Source organism: Notolabrus celidotus, chromosome 3 (assembly GCF_009762535.1).
Source record: "Notolabrus celidotus isolate fNotCel1 chromosome 3, fNotCel1.pri, whole genome shotgun sequence".
Lineage (NCBI taxonomy): Eukaryota > Metazoa > Chordata > Actinopteri > Labriformes > Labridae > Notolabrus > Notolabrus celidotus.
Window position 1 is genome coordinate 720,237 of NC_048274.1, and position 24,568 is coordinate 744,804.

Genomic DNA, 24,568 nt, shown 5'->3' on the forward strand with positions numbered 1-24,568 from the left:
GGTCCTCTGAAAACCTCTGACCTGTTGACTCCAGGCCTGGCTCCGCTCATCATGACTTTGGTTTGTTGTTGTAGTTAAGTGAAATACGATCTGGTGATAACACAGAGTGTTTTATTCTGAAAATTAACCGGATGTTTTCATTTTGTTTTGGTGAAACCTGACTTCCTGTCCCGCTCCATCTGCTCTGTTGAGATTGATGCGTCGTGCTCCGGCATCCGGGAAAAATAGAAGTCTTGTGTATCTGATCCGGAGGACTCCGACCTGCTGGATCAGAGACGCAGCTGGAACGCAACGGAGCGGATCCAGTGGAAGTTAACACATTGAGTAGAATAGAAACCTATCAGATCTGATGCTGTGACAGATCGGAGACAGACCGGATCTGATCTGGTGGAATTTACCTGTAACAAATAATCATGTCCACATAGTCGGGTGTCAGTTAGGAACGCAACCAGGTCACAATCAGAGATCACACACGCTTAGACGGCTCTGATGCTGCCGGTCTGCAGAGACACTGGGGCACCTTTTTGAAATCTCTCTGCATGGACGTTCCTCCAGTATCTCAGATTGTGTATTATTGCCCCTGAAGAAGACCTGTTTTGGAGACGTGGTTTATGGCTGCAGCTCCCTGTGGAGGGTCTCTGCCGGGTCCAAAACCTTGAGCCAGCTGATTCACTTTGAAACATGCTTAAAACTTAAAACACCTCCTGATTGGACGTGCATCGACTGTCTGTCCGGTCGCTTGTTTCGAGTTATATTACAACACTTACAAGAGGACGTATTGGAGACAGACTGGACATGGATCTGGTGGAATTTGGCCGTCAACTTATGATCGTATTTCACTTAACTCAACAAACCGTCATGATGAGCGGAGCCAGGCCTGGAGTCAACAGGTCAGAGGTTTTCAGAGGACCAGAAAGACAACATGGATGAGGAGAGGAGGAGGAGGAGAATCCTTGATTCAGGGATCACTGCAGGGAAACCTCGGTCACATGACTCCAGGTGTCCGGCGGTCCTGCTCTGATGTAACAGATACTCAGCAGCAGCAGAGCTCCGTCGGACCTGCAGATCTCCTCTGTGTGATATAAGGATGTTCAGGTCTGATTTAAGTGGCTCAACCTTATTAAACCTGCCAATCAGAGCAGGATCATTACAGCTAACAACACTCACAGGGATCATGAGACTGCTGTGATGATGCTGCTTCTCTCATGCATCCAAATTAATCTGCAGAAAAGCTGATGACAGACCGACACATGCTCGAACAGCCGAGGAGGAGAGTTTTGCATCCTGTTGGCAAAGTTTGGATGGAACGCTTGAGAGATGAAGGAGTGTGAAGTTCCTCAGACTGAATGTAGAGTCATGTTTCAGGAGAAGAAGCTTCAGATGAACTTTCTGTTGACCGTAGAGACTCACTTTTCGAGTGTTTTTGGAGACAAACTGTCCTCCCCCGTCTCTCTCCGGCCCTTCATTCAACTCCTCCTTCACTCTAAACCCCTCATTCTGCCTTTTTATTCTCTCCTCCTCCTCCTCCTCCTCCTCTCTGCTCTTCATCACATCTTAATCTACGGCTTCATCTTCACATCTTTTCTATATTGTCCTCTCGTCGACACCGGACAGAGAAAGAGCTTCAGAGTGTGGGAAGTGTCGGTGCTGCAGAGCTTTGAGAATGTGTCCATCTGCCAAGAGGAGGAGGAGGAGGAGGAGGAGGAGGAAGAAGAGGAGGAAGAGGAGGAGAAGAGGCCAAGAGAGGGAAGGAAAAGGAGCATCAGTGGGAGAAGAAGAAAGGGGGCGAGGAAGAGAGGAGCAAGAGAAGAAGGAAGAGGAGGGGCAGGAGAAGGGGAGAAGCATGAGTGGAGAGGAAGACATGGGAATAAAAGAAAAAGGAGGAAGATGCAGAAGAAGAGAAGGACAAGATAAGAAAAGGGGGAGGGGGGAGAAGGAGGAGAAGTGGAATAGGAAAAGGAATGGAGGAGGAGTGCCAAGAGGAAAAGGAGAGGAAGGAGACACGAAGGAAGCAGGGGATGAGGAGAAGAAGGATAAGGGAAATGAGGAGGAAGAAAAGAGCAGGGGGCGGGAGAAGAAGAAAGAGGGAGGAGGGTAAAGAAGGAGGGAGTGAAGAAAATAAAGACAGGGAGGAAAAAGGAAGGGGAGGACAACAGGGAGGAAGAGGAGGAGAGGATGATTAAAAGGAGGGAAAGGATGACAGGGAGAAGAGGAGATGGAAGAGATTTAAAATGAGGAAGATAAGGGAGGAAGAGAGGGGTTTGTGTTGAAAGAGGAAGAGGGAGTAGGAAGGGGAGAAGACAGAGGAGGAGGTGGAAAGAAAGAAGGAGAGGAGAAATTCAGGAAGGACATGGATGGGAGAAGAAAGAGGGAGGAGGGTGAAGAAGGAGGGAGTTATGAAAGAAAAGACATGGAGGAAAAAGGGAGGAAGATGAGGAGAGGATGATTAAAAGGAGGGAAAGGATGTTAGGGAGAAGAGGAGATGGAAGAGATTTAAAACGAGGAAGATAAGGGAGGAAGAGAGGGGTTTGGGTAGAAACAGGAAGAGGGAGTAAGAAGGGGAGAAGAAAGAGGAGGAAGTGTAAGGAAGAAGGAGAGGAAAAATTCAGGAAGGACATGAGGAGGAGGAAGGGTGGGGGAGAAGAAGAAAAGAAGGGAGGAATAGAAGAGGAGAAGGAAAAGTAGAGAGAGAAGGAGGAGAGGCCAAGAGAGGGAAGGAAAGGAGAGTGAAGAGGGACACATGGGAATAAAAGAAAGGAGGAATAGGAGAAGGAGAAGAAAAGAAAAGGGGGAGGGGGAGAAGGAGAAGAAGGAAAAAGAAAGAAGGAGGAGTAAGAGGAAAGGGAGGGGAAGGAGACATGAAGGAAGCAGGAGATGTGGAGAAAGGGATAAGGGAAATGAGGACGAGAAGAGAGGGAAGGAAAAGGAGCATGGAAGGGAGAAGAAGAAAGAAGGAGGAGGGTAAAGAAGGAGGGAGTGAAGAAAGTAAAGACAGGGAGGAAAAGGAAGGGGAGGACAACAGGAAGGAAGAGGAGGAGAGGATGATTAAAAGGAGGGAAAGGATGTCAGGGAGAAGAGGAGATGGAAGAGATTTAAAACGAGGAAGATAAGGGAGGAAGAGAGGGGTTTGTGTTGAAAGAGGAAGAGGGAGTAAGAAGGGGAGAAGAAAGAGGAGGAGGTGGAAAGGAAGAAGGAGAGGAGAAATTCAGGAAGGATAAGAGGAGGAGGAAGAGAAGAAGAAGAAAAGTAGGGAGGAATAAAAGAGGAAAAGGAAAAATAGAGAGAGAAGGAGAAGAGGCCAAGAGAGGGAAGGAAAGGGAGCATGGGTGGGAGAAGAAAAAGCATGAGTGGAAAGGGACACTTGGGAATAAAAGAAAGGAGGAAGAGGAGAAGGAGAAGATACGAAAAGGGGGAGAAGGAGAAGGAGGAGAAGGAGAATAAGTGGAGTAGGAGAAGGAGTGGCAAGAAGAAAAGGAGGGGAAGGAGACGTGAAGGAAGCAGGGGATGAGGAGAAAGGGAAGGAAAAGGAGCATGGATGGGAGAAGAAGAAAGAGGGAGTAGGGTAAAGAAGGAGGGAGTTATGAAAGTAAAGAAAGGGAGGAAAAAGGGAGGAAGATGAGGAGAGGAAGGGGAGAAGAACTGGAAGAGGGCGTGAGAAGGGGAGGAGGAGAAGTGAGAGGAGGGAAAAGAGGAAAGGAGGAAGGAGAGGATAAATTCAAGAGGGGGAGAAAAGGAGGGAGGGATAGAAGAGGAGAGGGAAAAGTAGAGAGAGGAGGAGGAAGAGGAGGAAGAGGAGGAAGAGGAGGAAGAGGAGGAAGAGGAGGAAGAGGAGGAAGAGGAGGAGGTCAGAGAGCATGTGTCTTAATCTGGATTGACAGAAACATCGCTCCGAGATAAACGCCCGTCACACTTTAATCCTGCAACGATCACATGCTCTCTCTCTCTCACACACACACACACACACACACACACACACACACACACACACACACACACACACACACACACACACAGATGCTCTTACACCATGATGTCTCTGAATGAACTCAGACAGGTACACATGGACTCACACGCCGACTTAAACTTTGTGAACCCCTTCTTAAAGCAGGAACATGACACACACGCACACACACACACACACACACACACACACACACACACACACACACGTACACGCCACATGCATGAATGTGTAAAGTGTGTGTAGGCCACCATAGCAACGGTTGCTGTAGCTACAGTAGGAAACCAGATTCCTTTGATGGCGAGTTTCCCAGAGGAGCGCGGCGTCATACATCCCGTCGTGTGGGGGAGGATGTAACGTATACACGGTTACATGAAGACGCTGCAACAACACACACACACTGAGAGCTCCCAATGCTCAACTATCATCCTGAGGGCAGAGATTAAAGGGTTAATTCACCCAAAACATACACACAAATAAACAACAGCAAACAGAGATGATGCAGGGAGTTTGTTTGTTCTGTTTTTAATCATGTGGTTGTGATATTTCTGCTTCCTGTTGAGTTTGCAGCAGAGTGACTTTAAGGAAGACACACTCTGTTATTGAAGGGTTAACTCTTTAAATGCTACACCTTTATGACACATCTTGTCTGATTTGTGGAACCTTAATATGACAGGTACAGTCCCTTTTTTAATGGGGGTTAAAGAAGGAGCACAAAAAGACCTAGTCTGAGTCAAACAGCCAATCAGGGGGAAGATTGAGCCAGCTTTGCTGCCGTCGCCTGAATTGCAGGACGGGATGTTGCTCCACTTTTCAGAGATGAGGTTGCACAAGGTCAGCGGGATCCTCTCTGACCGACAATAAAAAGAATTAATGAGTGAAAAGTGGAAACTCCTGGTGATAATGTAGGACTGTATTCTAATCACCAATCAGGGCACGCTATCAGGGACGTTCATATCCCCGCTCTGCACAGCCTCTCCTGGCCCAGTTCAACCAGGCAATTAGCGACCTTATACCGGGATCCCAGGGGGGTCACATTTATACGATCAGAGGAGAGATCCAATAAGATCTACTGATTTGAAAACTGTCAAACAATGGAGTATTTCCCTTTTTTGTTGTTGTCCCAAAACATTGATTTCCACACACTCTGTTACTCTGAGGAACCTTTCATACATTCAAGCAGGCAGCTCAACGTGCCTCACAAATACAAAGAGACAGAAAACAACAGGAAGAAGGTAAAATTATATAAAGCTGAAACAAGAGAGAGAAATATGAAGTCATTAATCCTTACAATCAAATGAACAAATAACATCAGAAAAATAAAATAAACTCATTCCAATAAAATCAATAAAAAATAGAGTAAGATGAATAGCAAAAAATTACGGAGCCCCTAAAGTGACATGCAGAATTTTATTTTTGGAAAGTATCTCATGAGCACCAGATACTTTCTCATGAGGGTTAGGGTTAGGGTTAGATAATATCTGATCAATAAAAATAAGTTCACTTTGATTTGCCAAAGAAAAGACTACCAAAGACTACCAAAGCTAAATCAGTTCTTCAGTATAATGTTCAAATTAAAGGAATTATAGCACTTTTCATATGCAGGTAAAAGAACGTCAGGCTGATCAATAATACAGTAACGGGCTGAGGATAAAACGTTTGCAGAGACGTCAGCAGATAGGCTACCCATTGTAACAAAGGATCAAACATAGTCCTCATTAAATAACTGCCTATAATGCGGGATGATATCAACTAGTCTTGGTCTCGGTGCGCTCTGGTCTCGGTGCGTTCTGTTCTCGGTGCGTTCTGGTCTCGGTGCGTTCTGGTCTCGGTGCGTTCTGGTCTCGGTGCGTTCTGGTCTCGGTGCGTTCTGGTCTCGGTGCGCTCTGGTCTCGGTGCGCTCTGGTCTCGGTGCACTCTGGTCTCGGTGCGTTCTGATCTCGGTGCGTTCTGGTCTCGGTGCGCTCTGGTCTCGGTGCGTTCTGGTCTCGGTGCGCTCTGGTCTCGGTGCGCTCTGGTCTCGGTGCGTTCTGGTCTCGGTGCGCTCTGGTCTCGGTGCGTTCTGGTCTCGGTGCGCTCCGGTCTCGGTGCGCTCTGGTCTCGGTGCGCTCTGGCCTCGGTGCGCTCTGGTCTCGGTGCGCTCTGGCCTCGGTGCGCTCTGGTCTCGGTGCGCTCTGGTCTCGGTGCGTTCTGGTCTCGGTGCGCTCCGGTCTCGGTGCGCTTTGGTCTCGGTGCGCTCTGGTCGCGGTGCGTTCTGGTCTCGGTGCGCTCCGGTCTCGGTGCGCTCTGGCCTCGGTGCGCTCTGGCCTCGGTGCGCTCTGGTCTCGGTGCGCTCTGGTCTCGGTGCGCTCTGGCCTCGGTGCGCTCTGGTCTCGGTGCGTTCTGGTCTCGGTGCGCTCTGGTCTCGGGCATGGCCCTGTTGTTATTTTTAATGCCTTATACCACTCAGAGAGGGTAGGTGTCAGACCACATGATTGACATTTGGCTTTAGAAACATCCTTTTTCGTCTCTTTTCATGGTAAATAATCACATTGAGTGATAATTCTGGCTGTTTAAAGACAGAAGGGTGAGGTTTTTGTTGAAAACACTACTTTTGCATGTACAGAACAAGAGATAAGAGGTATCACTTTGTCCACAATGGGGCGCCAAAATGGATATAAATAAAAATGTCCTCACAGCAGCTTTAATTGAACCATTAATGTACAATTATATTTTTAAAAAATCAGATAAGTACCAGCAAAGAAATCTGAAAAAAAATCAAAAAGATTAAATAAAATCAGATAAAAAGATTGAATAAAATTCAATATAAATTATAGTAAAACAATGGAAATAATTGTAATAATGTTAATAATGCAGCCCAGGGCTAAAAATAAATGACTCCAGGTTAAAAGCATGATTAAAATGGTAAGTCTGAAGTTTACTTTGAGCTGTGTGATGGGTCAGATGACACCAGGCGAGGATTTCTTTGCAGCTTTAGATGTTCCAACTCTTGCACGATGATTTCCTTCACTGTCTTGAAACAGTGTTTATCAGTTTTTTGAAACTTCAGCAGGAATACATTCTGTAAATTCTGTCCCATGTGAGAGTGAAGAAGCACGGATATTTAAGCTTCTGATGACATTGTAAAAATCTCAGATCATTATTCTTTGTCTTCCTGTTTTATCATTGTTTATTTGTTCTCAGTTTCTGAAACTATGGATGCAATCTTGAAAAAAATACAGCAAAGATTGTTTTAGATCCTTGAAATCAATTAATGCTCAGTAAGAGCAGCTGACACAACATGTAGTGGAGGAGACCTCGCTGTGGGCGAGCTGAGATGGCGAGATTAATTTGTCGCTCGCAGTCTGTGTCCAACAAGTGTGAACTTTATCCGTCAGAGCTCCTCCAGGCTTTCCCACCCAGCTGCCCTTTAAAGCTCCCAATTCCAGAGCGCTCTCTCTCTTTGCTTCGGCGCCGTCTTCCTCATTCCCCTTTTACCCATAATCCCTCCCTCCCCCCTCCCCCCTCCACCCACACTCACACATGACAGCGCCTCTGTGGCGTCCCCTCGCTTCACCATGACACGCCGCTCGTTAGAATGCAACACACATGCTCGTGTCAGCTCGCGCAGATACACACAAGCGTGTACACACAAACACTCATGATGACAGCTGTCAGTCAGCCCCCGGGTGTCATGGCAACAGCTTCTCAGAGAGATGTGGTGAGAAATGAGATGTGTCCAGAGTCAGGACCGGCAGGGACCGAAGCCTGGCAGCAGTTTGACTTTTTGACCAGAGACGAGTCTGTGCATGAGCGCTGGAAACACTGAGGTGTGGAGCCGCCAGGAAAAGACTCTTTAACTGAGTGCAGGAAGTCAGACCTGCAGGTTAGAGGTGTGTGCACACTCTGCAAACAGAGTCTACAGCCCAGCTCTGCAGGCAGCTGGGTCCTGACGGGGCTTAGATGCACTGTGTTGCACATTATCTCTGTTAGCTCCTGATGGGGAATCTTGTGTTTTTGAACAGGAGCTGTTATTCTTACACATTTTGAATATGAAGAGGTGCAAACAAAATGTTGGACTGACTTCAGTAGCTGTCATAAACAGTCGTTACATCACTGTCTTCAGAGCTCCACACTCCATTTAAAAAACAATAAAGGTGCTTTTCAACAGAAGGAACTTTCCCCAAGAACTAGGAACCTTTAAATTTAGTTCTTGGTTAGTATTTCCCAAAGGTTCAGGAGCTTTGAGGGGCGGAGCCTGCAATGCTAAATGTTCCCTCAGGGTTTGTATTCCCCCTCCGTCCACAGTAACATCACACACACCTGTGATTCACTTGGTTTAATACCTCCTGAACATCGGTCTTCTCTGAGCCTGATAGTGTGAATGCGGTGTTCCAGTCTGAATGGTGACCCTGTAGACTGGAGACCTTGAGCTGAACGTGTCAGTGTTTGTGGAGTTTACACAGCTGTTGAAACACAGAAGGAGTCCTCAGGAATGCATCCTAGTTTAGTTTTTATTCTCCAAATATCCTCATCAGATATTTAATGATCGTCTAAAGATGTTTGTGAGGGATGCATCCGACTGAGAGTCTCCAGTTAACAGGGTCGCTCTTTACACTGAAACACCGGTCAATCTCTGACATGGCTTTTGAAATCTTCTTGCTTTAAGTCGGGTGTTTCAGGCGAGAGAGCTTGTCTCCTTTTTCAAAACAATACAGCACGATCAAAAACAGCACAAGAGGAATCTCCTTCATGCTAACAGGCTAACTGTTGTATCGCACATGACGATGCCGGTCTGTCTTACCCCTTTTGGATGGAGGCAGTTTCAGGGCTGGTTCGGAGCAGGCGCTCATTTGAGAACTGGTTTTTCGTGTGTTGGACTGCAAGTGAACCGGCTCCCAGACGGGAAAACCGGTTCCAGAGCAGCTCCAACTCTTTGCTGGTCTAGAACCACGAACCGCTTACGTCAGGGGCGAGGGGCGGGAGGCAAACCAAACGTGTTTCTGCCATTGTCCTGCAGTGAAACAATAAAAAAGACTAATGGATTCTGGGACCTCATGTCCAACCAGCTCCAAACCAGCGCGAGCACCTGCCCGGAAATACAACCCGGTTCTTGTTGGTTGAAAAGAGGTATCTCTCTCCTTCCATGGTGTCACCTTTGTTGTTTGGTCTCTGTCTCCTTCTTACCGCCCTCTACTGGTCTGGGGGTGTAGTGATCACACCCCGATCAGCTGCTGATGATGACACGCTGGATGAATTTCTGGCGTGTTAGAAATGTTGTTAGTCTCACGGTTCAGTCTCGCGCCCCGAAAGCAGAGCGACGAGCTGTTCCTGAAGCATCAGGGCTTTTTCTGCTGATGCACCTGTGCAGCATGGTGACACAGAGAACTGAAATACACACAGACACACACATACCAGACACCTGTGCAGTCTAAAGTTATCTTTAACACAGGTGTGAATGCTGAGCTGGATGAGGAACCTGAATCCAGACTGGATGATAGAACAGGTGTAAATGAAGTCTCAGTCTCACACTTCTGTTTGTGTCTTCAGGGAAACGACTCAAAGAATGTAAATGTTGACTCTACTGTATTTGTGTCTGTACTTTAAAGCTGCTGCTCCCTCTCTCTCTCTCGCTCTCTCTCTCTCTCTCCAGTCTTCTCCTCCACCCTCTCTCTTCCTCTCTCTCTCTCTCTCTCTGTGTCTCGGGTGATCCTCCAATAATAGCACAAATTATGCACAGCTGGTATTAATCAACACTGTCTAATTAGCACCTCAAAGCCACCTGGGTAATTGCCAAAAAAAAAAAAAAAAGAGGGGAAGTATGAGAAAAACATGGCCGCCGATGTCTCCCCGTCATCCTGTACCTGCTGATGTTCGAGAAGCCGGATCAGCTTCCTCTGAAGTTTACAGGAAATGCTTCTCACACATCATCAAACAACAGATACAGATTTGAAGTCCCAGAGCAGCCGGATGATGACGTCTTCTGGTTTCTGTGTTTGAAAGTGATCGTCTGTGAGTTTCATGATAAGAGGATGATTCTCTGAAGGGCGGCACGGTGGGATGCAGTTTGTTTACGTGCAAATGTGCAGAGTATTCAGCCTCAAAATATTGTTAAATTAAAGGAAAAGTGGTGTTTTTTTGCAGCTTTAACTCCACAACATGACTCTTTCTATTCTTAAAGGTTCATTCCGCATATTTTACATGCATAGAGCCGTCTGTTGGTCATTTTGAGTCCATTGTTGTGTTGCAGGGATCAAACAGACACACTGTATTTGATTTATTTACAGAAACAGAGGATGTTAATGAGCATCAGTGACAAAATATAGGATTCAAACATGCTGCAATTTGCAAAAGTCCTCATTTGCATCCATTGTTTGCAGGTTACAAACACAGAAACACTAGCAGACTAGACTACTGTAACGGGGTCTTTACAGGACTCCCTAAAAAGTCCATCAGACGGCTGCAGCTCATACAGAATGCTGCTGCTGGGGTCCTAACAAGGACCAACAAAGTAGACCACATCACTCCAGTTCTTAGATCCCTACACTGGCTTCCTGTCTGTCAGAGAATAGACTTTAAAATCCTGCTGATGGTTTATAAAGCACTGAATGGTTTAGGCTGATCTGCTGCTACTTTATGAACCATCTGGACCTCTGAGGTCATCAGGTACTGGTCTGCTTTCAGTCCCTAAGGGTGAAGCAGCGTTTAGTCATTATGCTCCACATATCTGATACACACTCCCTGAAAGCTGCAGGTCTGCTCCAACTCTCACCTCTTTTAAATCAAAGACTAAGACTTTATTTGCCACTGCCTTCCTACCTTAGCTCATTTTAACCCACTTTAAATTAAAATTTGAATGTAATTTTTAATATATTTCTAATCTTCCGTTTCTTTTCTGCTGTATCATATTCATGCTATACAAATAAAGCTGCCTTGCCTTGCCTTGCCTCTGCTGTATCATATTCATGCTATACAAATAAAGCTGCCTTGCCTTGCCTTGCCTTGCCTTGCCTTGCCTTGCCTTGCCTTGCCTTGCCTTGCCTTGCCTTGCCTTGCCTTGCCTTGCCTTGCCTTGCCTTGCCTTGCCTTGCCTTGCCTTGCCTTGCCTTGCCTTGCCTTGCCTTGCCTTGCCTTGCCTTGCCTTGCCTTGCCTTGCCTTGCCTTGCCTTGCCTAATGCAGCACCACAAATCAAAACACAGAAGAGTTTCTCTCTTTAAACGCTGCAGCTTCACGCTCCTGCAATAACTTAAATATAGAATCTGTAATTTAAAAAAGCCTCTGTGTTTCTGTGATCAGCTGTTCCCAAGTTTGTTTCTTCTGTCCCAAAAGTCTGTGCGGCGTTAACTCAGGAGCAGAGGAGATGCAGAGTGTTACATAACGCCCACGTCTGCGAAATACATTCGGTTTGTTTCTTTTTGAGCGGGTATTTTTAGACGCTCTTTATCAGTCGCCTTAATTAGACTCTTGTTGTCTCCGTGCAACAGAATCTGACTTTCAATCTGCTTTGAGCTGCGGTCAGCATCTTTGGAGAGAGGAGCAAAGTGAGCTGGATAGTGTGATGGTGTCAGGACTTGTGTTTAAAACTTTCATACTAAAACTAATAAAGGCAAAGTTTGAAGAATGATCGCTTAAACATCCCATTTATTACCACTTTATCATGATGATGCTGCCATAGATGGCCTGCTACAACTACTACTATCAGTCTCCCCACTATCATCTCTCTCTCTCTTCATCTCCCTCTATCCCTCTCTCCAACACGGTGATGGATTCTGCATCCTCTGCCTCTGGATGTTGTAGAAAGAAGACAAATTTGAGGATTCAGTGCAGCTTTAATTTCCTTTTACGGCAGCAATAATGAGAGAAGTGAGTTTCCATCAGCGGTAGAAATTCATCCCCCTCTTTTAAAGCATGTAAAAGTTGGATTTTAACCACAGATATAACACACTATAGTTAAAAAAGCGACATCAGCATTAAAAGCAGATCTGAAAAGGCTGGTTTTGATCCGTGATCTGGATCTTGGCAGGTCAGTTCGGTCTCTCGTGTTTGGACAGGAAAGAGTCTGTTCCAGGTTAGAGCTGCAGACAGAAGTGTGGGAGTGGAGCAGGTATATGAGTTTGGAATGGGGATTTGTAAGTCTGGAGTCAGACTCAGTGGAGGTTCTGCATGACAGGCTGATGTGGTCACTGAGGCGAGCAGCAGGGATAGACTGGAGTTTGTTGAGGACTCCATTGAGCAGAAAATCTGATGTTGTCTGTTGATAGAAGGAGAAAAATCCTGCATCCTCCTCGGCTTTGGAGCTCACATCTCAGATATGTGGACGCCATAACAGGTTACAGAAAGTCTACTCCAATGTTGTATATTAACGTTCACAATCTTACTATCATCTCCCTCTATCCCTCTCTCCAACACGGTCTCAGCAGATGTGTGTCTAACATGAGTCTGGTCCTGCTGGAGGTTTCTGCCTGTTAAAGGAAGTTTGTCCTTGCCACTGTAACTTGCTAACTTGGTTAGAGAGAGCTTTGTAGATCTGGACAAGGACTCTGAACTGTTGTGAAGCAGGGAGTTCTGCAGAACGAAGTGATGTGGTCACTGAGGCCACCAGCAAGCATGGCCTGGGGTTTGTTGAGGACTCCATTGAGCAGAAAATCCTGCATCCTCCTTGGCTTTGGAGGATCCAGGAGCTCACATTTGGGATATTTGGACGCCATAACAGGTTACAGAAAGAGTCTATGTTGGATATTAATGCTGACACACTTCTATCATCTCTCTCTCTCTTTATCTCCCTCTATCCCTCTCTCCAACACGGTCTCAGCATGAGCCTGGTCCTGCTGGAGGTTTCTGCCTGTTAAAGGAAGTTTGTCCTTGCCACTGTAACTTGCTAAATGCTGCAAAGTGCTCTTCTCATGGTGGATTAAGATGAGATCAGACTGAGTCATGTTTGTAAGAGGGGACTGGATCTGATCCTGTCTTGATGTTGGGTCTAATAGAACATAGAGTACGGTGTAGACCTGCTCTGTTTGGAAAGAGTCTGAGGAGAACGTTTGCTGTGATTTTTGATGGATGTTTCACTCATGAGGCCAGTTCAGCAGAGCTCTGCAAGCAAACAAGCTTCGTCTGGTTTGAGGGTTAACTTCTGTGAAATGTAAAGTCAGTATCTATTTAATATTTTAACTTTGGCTGTCAAACGATTCATTTTTAAAAACGTGATCAGCCACAGAATTGCAGAAGTTCATTGCAATGTTAATTGCATGTTTAAAATTCCATTATTCTGCATTTTGAAGTAGTTTTTTATATTTTAATTCTGTTTGACACAAAGTACAGATTACTTTGACGTGTAAACTGAGCCGTAAAACGTGCCGTTAAGAAGCACTGTGGTGTCATTTTCCAGCAGGAAGCAGGAAGGCACTGCGGCAGCTTACTGTGGTGTTTACATGCTGCAGCATCCTGATATCCATCGGCATACCGCAGAGTAGAGTATCCTGGATTCTCCAAACCGGGAAACTCGTCAGATTTCTGGGAACAGGATGTGTTGTTACATGCAGAACCAGGATAAAGAGACTTGACTAAACAGACGATCTGATGTCTGAAAGAGTAAAGCTTCCTCCCTCGCACCACTTCTGGCATGTCTTGAGGACATCAAAGCCTGGATGGCTTTAAACTTTTTAAATTTCAATGAAAAGAAAACAGAAGTGATGGTGTTTGGTCCCAGTGGTCCATGTGAACCTCATGTTGACTTGGGCCCTTTGGCAGATTATTTGAGGCCAACAGTCTCAAACTTGGGTTTTAAGATGGACAGTGATTTTAAATTGGATCGTCAAATTAGCTCTGTAGTGAAGTCCAGCTTTTTTCAGCTTAGGCAGCTGGCAAAGGTGAAGCCTTCTCTTGCACAGCAGCACTTTGAGACAGTAATCCATGCTTTTATTACTTCTCGGCTGGATTACTGTAACGCACTTTATATTGGAGTCAGTCAGTCCTCCTCGCACGTCTCCAGTTGGTGCAAAATGCAGCCGCCCGCCTCTTCACTGGAGTACGTAAGAGGGAGCACATAACTCCGATCCTGGCCTCCCTCCACTGGCTACCTGTGCACTTCAGAGTCCACTTTAAGATTCTGTTATTTGTATTTAAATCTTTAAATGGTCTGTCCCCGCCTTACCTCTCTGAGCTCCTTCACCCCTACGCTCCTGCTCGGTGCCTCAGGTCAGCTGATCAGCTGCTCCTGGAGGTACCGAGGTCCAAACTGAAGCTGAGAGGGGAGAGAGCTTTTTCTGTTGCTGCTCCAAAATTATGGAATGAGCTTCCCCTCCACATTAGACAAGCCTCCTCACTGTCCATTTTTAAAACTCACCTTAAAACCCATTTTTATTCCTTGGCTTTCAACCCTGCATGAAACTCTGCTCCTGTTTTAGTGTTTTATGGCTTGTTTTTATTTATTGTTTAATTGTTTTTATGCCTGCGTTGTTTGTCTATTTATGTACAGCACTTTGTTCCGGCTGTGGTCGTTTTAAAGGTGACATATCATGCGAAATGGACTTTTTAATGGTTCTCTACCTGAAATATGTGTCCCTGGCATGTCTACAAACCCCCCAAGAATGAAAATAATCCATTCTGTCCCTGTTCTGATTTCTCCACCTTTCTGTAAATGTGTGCTGAAACCAGCCGTTTCAGTTTTCAGTGTTTTTGTTACGTAACAACAATATCCGGTCTGTAACAGGAAGTCAGAGCTCGGAGCTTGTTCAGCCCATAGACTGTATAAAATACAACTCAACCCCTCCTCCGTTTTTCATTCCCTGCACACATGTGTGCTAACAAGGAGCTTAGGAGGGAGGCATGCTAGTTGTAGGCTGTCTTAATAAACACAGAGGTCGGTTTGACTCCCCACGTCTGCAGATTTGAAGATCTAGTGGATGATTTTTATTTATCATGGATAAGTGCTAGCGCTAGTTAGCATAGCCACATAGCTACATGTTGGTAGCTGTGTACCAAGACACACGTCGACATACTGACAAATAAAACAACAAGAAACACTAAATCTGTGACCAATGGTTCAGAAAGGTCCTGCTGCAGGCGCCTCTCCGTCAGGATCAGATTCTGGATCAGATTCAGAGGGTTGAAGTAATGTGATCTCTGAGCAGCCGTGTATATTCAGCCAACATGTAAACATTAGATCAACGTGCTGGACAGCCGAGGCACATCCACTTCCTGAGGGGGCGTGGTCAGAGAGAAAACAGACTGTTCTGAGGAGGACTGAAGAAGAGGGTTTTTCAGGCAGACCAAAATCTGATATCAAAGTGTTTTTTTGAGCATAAACTTTAAAGACATGTTTTGGGGACCTCTTAGACCAATATATGTTGATGAAAAAAGCGTGATATGTCACCTTTAAAGTGCTTTATAAATAAAGTTGAGTTGAGTTGAGTTGAAAGCTGCTGTTGGCTGTGTGTCTTGTTGTTCAATGGGTTGGCTGCATGACTTCAGTAATCTAAATCTTGAATCTAAATTCAACCATGTGACAGAAAGGAAGCCAGAGGACACTAACGCCTGCATGTGCGTCCACAGGAGACTCCTGAATTAAACTTAAAGGTTAATCCGTATGTGACGACCTGGGATCCAAATCTGTAAATTTAAACACAACATATTGGAAATAACTTTTAACTTGGGCATCCCTTCTCTGTGATGCACTCTCCTGTTGAGAGGTGTGATAATGGAGGTGTGGGCCCTCAGACGGAGCAGGGAACAGAGGTTTTTAGGCAGCAGTGTTTGGATCCAGCAGTGATCCGTCGCTCTGTGAGTCTTCCTGCTGCTCGGCGCGCTCCATCTCTCTCCGCTCCGTGGTTTTCCCGTGTAAAAATGTGCGAGCTGCTTCACTCGCTCGCTCGCTGCTGAATGGGGTTAGCTCTCTGAAGGCCCGGGAAGGTTTGAGGAGGAGCGCAGTCTGCAGGACAAGGTGACCCACTTACTGAAAAAACCTTCCACCACTTCCTTCCTCTCTCTCTCTCTCTCTCTCTTTCTCAATCCCTCTCTCCTGCTCTCCATTTTCCTCCTTTCTCTTTAATCTCCTACTTTTTCCCTCTCTGTGGTTTTATCTGCGACTCTCCCTCACTCTCCCTGTCGGCCTGCATCACTCACATTGTGTGCACACGAAACATCGGGGACTTCTTCTAATTTAGACTCAAAATAAAGTCTGATTCTCTTCCTCTGCTTTCTTTCTTTCTTTGTGGCGGCATTTATTTGATTAAGCAATATTTCATGCATGTGGAGCCTTTAAAAATCAGTCAAACATTTATTTATTACTCTGATTTTATCATAAGTGAATAAAATGCATGAAAAAATGAGCTCAGCGACGCTACTACTACTGAAAAGAGGCCAAAAACTCCACAAAGATGCAGGAATTTCACTGATACCAAACATTTAACCCTCCTGATGTCGCTCCGGAAACAAAACAAGCATCTTAAAAGCTCTAAATGATTCATCTTTCCCATTTTGTCATCGTCAGTGCACCAAAACATTCAGAATTTTAAACACACACTTCACTTATTCAAGAAAACGTGACTCATTCAGACGACCTGCTCGGCTGCTCCACGGTATAAATGTGAGCTCAGTCTTCTTCAGGTTCCTGATGAGGATATTATGCTTTAAAAAAGAAGATATCAAAGGTTACTTCCTTGTTTTTATGCTCTTCCCCAATGATGAATTATTTCCTTACATAAACTGTAACGCAGCTTCCTCGGAAACAGCTCGAGCTCGAGGGGAATCATGTGATCCACTTCAAAGACGAAGCCTCTCATCCAACCCAATTTCTGCCTCATAAAGTAAACAAACACGGTCTGATCGCTTCAGTTATCCGCCTCATTGATCCGGGAATCAAACTCATGTTACGCTGAAAAACAGAAGAGCGAGACGTAACTTTTAAAGGACTTAAATCTGGGGTTGGTAATCAGATTTAGATCCACTTTTTGTTCTACTGGTTAAAATGATCTTTATGTCCTGATGGTAATCAATACATAATGTGTTCTTAAAAAAGAGTGAAGAAAAACTGCTATCTACAGCCGGAGTAAACCTGGGAAAACACCAACCAATCAGCCTTTTTTGGGTGCCAAAATTTTAGACCAATCAAATCCCGTCCTGCCGTTCTGCCCGCCTCCTGCAGAGCGTACATTTCCCCGGCGTTCACTCTGAGTCCCCGTCTCCTGCCTCTGCTTCCCCTGACTCTACTGGCTGCCCCTCTCGCTCCACCTCGGGCCTGTCCCCTCTGACCAGATGAGGGTCTTTGCTCAGGACTGTAGTCCGGATCAGAGTCTAAAAAGCTCTCACCACGGGGGCTCTGACAAGCAGAAGAATGAATGACATTTAGTAAGTCCTACAGAAATGTAGATGTACTGTAGCGTCCCTCTGGACGCTGTAGTGATGGCGAGCCGATTGGTGAACACGTTGATCTTTAATAACCGGTCACTGTCGGCCGTTACCACGCCAACCAACAAAACAACAATCAATGTTTGAATGAATGAAGAACTTCTCCTCTTGTCTCTCCTCTCTCCACCTCGCACACTCTACACCTCTCCTGATGCCTTCACTGACCGTCAACACTGTAGGAATTAAGAACATCTACACTGAACATGTTTAACAAACAGTAGAGCTGTTACAGTGTTATATATGTGTTATAACTTTCCTCCTGATATCGTGTCACCATGACAACTGGATAATGCTAGCATGACAGTTGAGAGTGCTAACAGCAGCCATGTTTGTTTGTGTTTTTAACTTTCACTATGAGAATGTTTTGGTGAGGACCGGTTTTGAATCAGTCACCATCATATGGTCGAGAATCAGCGGCGCTCTTGCATGTGAGCGGGGGGGGCGTCGTTTTGGAGGAGCTCTGAGGGAGGAGGGGAGGGGTTAGACGGAGTCATGAGGAAATGCTACATTCAAATTCATGCTAGTTTTCCGAGACTACCAACCCCAGCTTTAAGAACACACTGGAAAAAAAGCCCGTCCAAAAACAAGAAAAAGGTCCTTTCACCTTGAAATAAGCAAAAAAATCTGCCAGTAGAAGAAGTGAAAATTAGCTCGGTAAGATTTCTTAAAATAAGATGTAATATTAAGAAACCTGTGATCTTCAAATTAGCAGGGAAAACTTATTTTAAGTAATATTTTACAGTATTTTAAAGTGTGTCAGAATAAGACAGGAATGCAAACAAATTAATATTTATTCACCCCAAAAAATATTTCTGCACTAAGCTTCTTCATGTGAGATATATTCACCTTAATCTGAGTTGTATTATAGCAGCACTTCTCTAGGTTTAAGACCATCTTGTTCTTGAAATAAGATGACAAAGTTGAATTGTCTCATGTTGAGATCTAATGTCTTCTCATAGTGAGCTGGATATACTAATATTCAGTCATGTTGTTCTTTAGGAGAAGACAGCTCTGCTCTAAAGGAGCTGTTTCATTGTGTGCATGGAGTTTGAGGAGGAAGATTTATATCTGATTTAAAGAAACAGTGTCTGAAAACTGAAACCCACCCTTAAAAACAACAACTTCTCTTTCTTTCGTTCTTCCTTTCTTACTTTCTTTCTTTCTTCTTGCTTTCTTTCTTTCGTTCTTCTTTATTTCTTTCTTTCTTTCTTTCTTTCTTTCTTTCTTTCTTCTTTCTTTCTCTATCATTCTTTCATTCTCTCTTTCTTTCATTCTTCTTTCTTTCTTTCATTCTTTCCTTCTCTCTTTCTTTCTTTCTTTCATTCTCTCTTTCTTTCATTCCTTCTTTCTTTCTTTCTTTCTTTCTTTCCTTCTCTCTTTCTTTCTTTCTTTCTTTCCTTCTCTCTTTCTTTCTTTCTTTCATTCCTTCTTTCTTTCTTTCTTTCCTTCTCTCTTTCTTCCTTTCTTTCTCTATCATTCCTTCTTTCTTTCTTTCATTCTTTCATTCTCTCTTTCTTTCTTTCTTTCATTCTCTCTTTCTTTCATTCCTTCTTTCTTTCTTTCTTTCTTTCCTTCTCTCTTTATTCCTTTCTTTCTCTATCATTCCTTCTTTCTTTCTTTCATTCTTTCATTCTCTCTTTCTTTCTTTCTTTCATTCTCTCTTCTTCATTCCTTCTTTCTTTCTTTCTTTCATTCCTTCTTTCTTTCTTTCTTTCCTTCTCTCTTTCTTTCTTTCTTTCTCTATCATTCCTTCTTTCTTTCTTTCTTTCATTCTTTCATTCTCTCTTTCTTTCTTTCTTTCTTTCTTTCATTCTCTCTTTCTTTCTTTCTTTCTTTCATTCTCTCTTTCTCTCTTTCTTTCTTTCTTTCATTCTCTCTTTCTTTCTTTCTTTCTTTCTTTCATTCTCTCTTTCTTTCTTTCTTTCTTTCATTCTCTCTTTCTTTCTTTCTTTCTTTCTTTCATTCTCTCTTTCTTTCTTTCTTTCTTTCTTTCATTCTCTCTTTCTTTCATTCCTTCTTTCTTTCTTTCTTTCTTCCCTTCTCTCTTTCTCTGTCTTTCCTTCTTTCTTTCTTTCTTTCTTTCTTTCTTTCTTTCTTTGGTTCTCTGGTTTGTCTCACAGCTTTTGAGTTTGTTGAACGATGAGATCATCTCACTTGTCAGATCCCTCTGCCGGCCGATCGCTTTGCAAAGCTCACTGAAGACCTAGATAAAGCTCACAAAGACAAATCGTCGTTGTTTGAGGGTTTCATTTTCAGATTTCCACCACATTACTTTGAGGGAGACTCATGCAGCACAGAGTTACAGTCTTATATCTACAGGATATAAACTCCTTACAGCAGACTCTGAGTCCTTAAACACACCACAGTTCTCAGAGCAGGCTGCAGGAACAGATTGAGGAATAACACTTTGAACTTTTGATGAAACCACGTAAGACGAGAGAAGAGCTGCCTCTGTATCTCTTGTTGTTGTCATCCATCCTCCTCTCTGATGTGAAGAGTGCTGTTATAGAAGTTGACCACTAAGTGGCGCTGCATAATCATGGCAGCTTCCTCACGCAGCAGCACTGCCGTCCTCGCTGTGGTCTCACCTCAGTGAGTGAACAGATGAGAGAGCTCTGGAGGTCAGGTCTGTGTGATGAGAGTGTTAAAAGTGACGCGACGTAGAGAGGAGGGTTTTTACTCTGAGGTAGAAATTTAACAAGTCGAGGAAAAAACATCCTTTTATGAAGTTTAGAGTGATCTGATGAAAGCTTTAACTCACCACTGTGTACAGAATAAACTCAGCTCAAATACGACACACTGATGTCAGCTCACAGATTTAAGAGAATCGTCTCATCAGTGTGGAGAAAGACATTTTTAATGATCTTGTTTGTGTTGTTTTTATGTGTGTGTGTGACTCTGTATGGGTGCTGTCTTGGCCCGATAAGAGAGTTTTAATCCCTGCAGGACTTCCTGGTTTTAGAGAGAAGAAGAATTATGACCAGAGTCTGAATTTGGTACTTAATAATGATGCTGGAAACCGGTTCACTCGTTATTACTGGTCATATCGTTTATCCATCCATCCATTATCTTGACCACTTATCCCATTAGGGGTCACGGAGGGCTGGAGCTTATCCCAGCTGGCTACGGGCGGAAGGCAGGGTACACCCTGGACAGGTCGCCAACCTATCACAGGGCTAACACAGAGAGACAGACAACCATTCACACACACACTCACACCTACGGGCAATTTAGAGTGATCAATTAACCTGAGCATGTTTTTGGATTGTGGGAGGAAGCCGGAGTACCCGCAGAGAACCCACGCATGCACGGGGAGAACATGCAAACTCCACACAGAAAGGCACCCTCCCGGCCGGGGATTTGAACCAGGAACCTTCTAGCTGTGAGGCAACAGCGCTACCCACTGCACCACCGTGCAGCCCCATATCGTTTATTTCACTAGCAAGGACCACGCCACACAAGGATATAAGTTGAACATTTAATGAATTAGTTGTGCGTGGTGTGCCCAGCAGAAGGAGACTCAGGATGGGGGTTCCGTCTCAGCGTTATCCTGCCGGAGCTGATCTTGACCCAGGTTGTACCTGGAAGTAGACAGGGCATAGAAGGAGCGAGCACGAGTTGAGTAGGAGAGGACAAGGAAATAGGTTAAGTGCAGTAGAGTAAGGTGAGGGAGGGTGGGTTGAAGAATCACGGACAAGCAGTTGGAGTAGGCTGGCTACGTTTAAGAAGGCTTGTCAGGTGATTGAGGGTGTGGTTTAGGCGTGGTCCTGCTCCCGAATCTAAGTTAACACCTTAACTTCATTTAAATCGGTTTTTTTTCTTGGTTCCAGTCTAAACTAATCACTTTCTTTAAACAGCACATTTCTTAAAGTTGAATTCTGGGGCTTTTATGTCTCTATTTACCGAGGATAGGACCGTGGATAGAGTAGGAGAGGTGGGAAAGGGACCGCAGCCTCTGCTTATGTGGCGCACGACCCAGCCACCAGGCCAAACCGGCGCCCCTTTAATAGCACAATTTTAAAACAACAACAACAAAGTTTATCAAAGTGCAGCACAGTGAGAGAAAAGAAGTAAAAAAAAGAAGCTGTGAGAATAAAGAAAAACACATAAAAGCAATTAAAATCACAAACAGAGAGACCACACGGGGCTCATGCTGGGTTTAAAGTCAAGGTCGGTACGTTTCGAAGGTCAGGACAGTCTCACATCACGGGCTACTGCTGAGAAGGTGAGGACTGTGAGAAAAGTCCAGGACACAAAACACAGTACAGAAGACAAGGTTCTTTATTCAACAGTTCAGGAGATGAATCCACAAAACATGGTTCAAAAACAAGGCATGCAAATTTAAGAGCAACATGACTGCAGAGCATGAACACATGAGGAGGGTGGAATCATAGAGGTACAGTATATACCTATACAGGTCAGGCTAAGTAACACTAAAACACCAGAGTTACAAAATATTACATGATGGCAGACTAAGCATGATCTCACACGGTCACCCCCGGCTTTCAGCGCGGCCTCACGAACAACGAGAAGCGGCTCGTCAGCAGACCTCAGAGACCTCGAGGGGGGGACGGTTTGCAGGTCAGAGTAGAGTAAAGTGCTGATCCACTGAAATATTTCAAACGAAGACAATCTTTAATTGAAGAGGGGGAATATGCATTTTGAAGCACTTTTAATTGCAACGTTTAATGAGAGGACTTTTATAACAAACAGTGGAACCTTTCTAAACGCCGCCTGCTTCAATCTGCTCGTGTGTCACAACAGGACAGAATCCTCTCTGACTGATCTCCTTCTCGAGTTTATCATCATTTTGCTTCTTGTAATTTCCGTCTTCAGCGCAGCCAAAAGCCTGAGTAGCTCCCTGTGTGGTCTTTTCAGTGTCTTGTCTCCTACCCAGAAGCCTTTGCAGCTCTGTGGGTCAGAGCCTGCATGCATTCTGCCCCACTTACTCCAGCAGACACGTGCCTGCTGGCCTCTGAATATCTGCTCTGCATAATTGGTTTGTGCATGTGTGTATCCATATGCATGAACACAGTGTAGCTGTGTGTGAGTGGTTGTAGGGTGTGTGTGGGTGTGTGTGTGTGTGCAGAGGGTGTACAAAAGGATAGAGGCCCTGTGTTCTCAATGCTTATTTGGAGACGTTTCAGCTGGTGTCGTTTTTTTGTTCAACCTTCTGAGTGTAAAATGTCTCCTCCATTCTCCTCAGGTGCTTTTAGAATTACTTAACAATCTTATTAACCCTCCATGAAAGGTCACACATATTTATCTGTGATGCTGCAGCAATATTTCAATTAATATCTAACTATATTTTCACAGAAGAGACACAACCGATCTCTTTTTCAGGGTAGGAGAAGCCAAGACGGCGGCATGAAACAAACGACACACTCACACTTTCACAAATGAGAGATGAGAATAAGTGAGCAGCTTAAAAGCAGGGTGAAGAAACAAGGTGCGTGCATTCACCTGTCAGGTTGCACAGACCATGATAAAGGTGCAGAAACATCAAGAGCATTTTCCCCAAAGATAGAGCAAGTTGCAGGAAGTTGAAGTGGACAAAGGCTGCAGCGAATGAAAGTTGTAAGACAGCTCACGTGCACGACCTCAGAAAAATGCACCAAAGACAGATTCTGCAGTTTGAGGACTTGATTGAGTTCAAACATCCATTAACACGTCCTGCAAGCCTTCCGAGTCATTGCACCTGTCACTAAGTGTCCTGAACGCTGATGTGTTTGTGTCCTTCTCTCTCTCCGTCAGCCCCAGCAGTCACGAGAAGGCAGTGGGCCCCAGGAGGAAGCTGTACAGCGCCCGTCCCTGGGAGGCATTTTGTGGTGGTGCGGTCGTACACCGTCCAGACCGAGGGCGAGATCAACCTGTACAAGGGCGACAGGGTCAAAGGTGAGCGTGCTTTGGTTTTACTTTGTTGTAGCAGCGAGATTATGAGTAACTTAAACTAACAAATACATGTTGTGTTGTATAAAGTTACATATATCTAAAGTTGAGTTTATTTCCCTTGAAAAAAGAAGCCTACAGCTCGAGTAAAGGTCCAGAGAAATCGAGAATCAGAGAGAAAGAAAAACCCGATTTCCCTCGTTGATGAATAATGAATACCCCAATCTGAAGCCAGTAAAAGCCCCTGATTCATCTCTGCCTTCATTTCATGATTGTGTCTGAAAAAAAGGGACGACTGGAAATCAACAGCACATTAGCATATCTGATGACTCTCTGGCTGTGCAGATGCAGAGGAACGAAGCCCTCCTGGTTTGCAGATATTAAGCGTGAATGAGCTCAGACTAAATCTGCAGCTCTGCTGAACGGACACAAACTGAAATATTAACTGAGGAATCCTGCAGGACTCTTTTTAAGCCCCAAACATCTGCTTTAAGCTGCTGTTAATGTGTGAATAAAAGATTATAAGCTGGCTTTAGGACCTGCAGATTGTTTGTGGAGCTCAGCAGGAAGGATGTTGTCTAAAATAATCACTGAGACATATTGATTTTAACTCAACTCCATTATTTTTAATGACTGGGCTTACTGTGTGTGCAGCTTCTGCACAGTGAAATAAATCACTGCTAATTACAGCATGTACTTTATAATGAACACATACATGGTGCATGTACAGACAGATGGTAACAGATGTATGTATTTATAAAGCACCTTTCATTCATTCGAGCTTGCAGCACAAAAAGACAGAGACACAAAACAACAGAAATAGGTTAAATGATACAAAACTAAAACAGGATTGAGGAAATAAGTAAATACTTAAAAATAAAATAATAGCATTGGGGCGGCAGTAGCTCAGTCCATTGGGACTTGGCTTGGGAACCGAAGGGTCGCCGGTCCGAGTCCCAGCATGGACAAAGTTTGGCAAGTGGACTGGTGGCTGGAGAGGTGCTGGTTCACTTTCCTGGGCACTGCCGAGGTGCCCTTGAGCAAGGCACCGAACCCCCAACTGCTCGGGGTGCGCTGGTTGACGGCAGTATCCTCACTCTGACATCTCTCCCTAAAACATGTTCACTGCATGTGTGTGCATTTGTATGTATATACCAAAACAACTGTATGTGTAGCATGTCCAAAATAGCATGAGTGAAAAAATTGAATTTCCCCCCTTGGGATCAATAAAGTACCTTCTTCTTCTTCTTTCTTCTTAAATCAATGAAATAAAATGTGCTAAATATTAGAAAATTAAAATAAAATTAATTAAATAATATCAATAAAATTAA

At 44.5% G+C, this 24,568-nt stretch overlaps 1 protein-coding gene across 1 annotated transcript in view; it reads left to right on the forward strand.

The window, feature by feature from the left end:
* Positions 1-24,568, forward strand: part of LOC117810434 (SH3 and multiple ankyrin repeat domains protein 2-like) — a 284,015-nt gene that overhangs the window by 124,872 nt on the left and 134,575 nt on the right. The window contains 5 exon segments of the mRNA XM_034680270.1: positions 1,631-1,640; positions 4,638-4,660; positions 19,562-19,591; positions 23,126-23,154; positions 23,156-23,243. Of these exon segments, the coding sequence (XP_034536161.1) occupies positions 1,631-1,640; positions 4,638-4,660; positions 19,562-19,591; positions 23,126-23,154; positions 23,156-23,243 (180 nt within the window).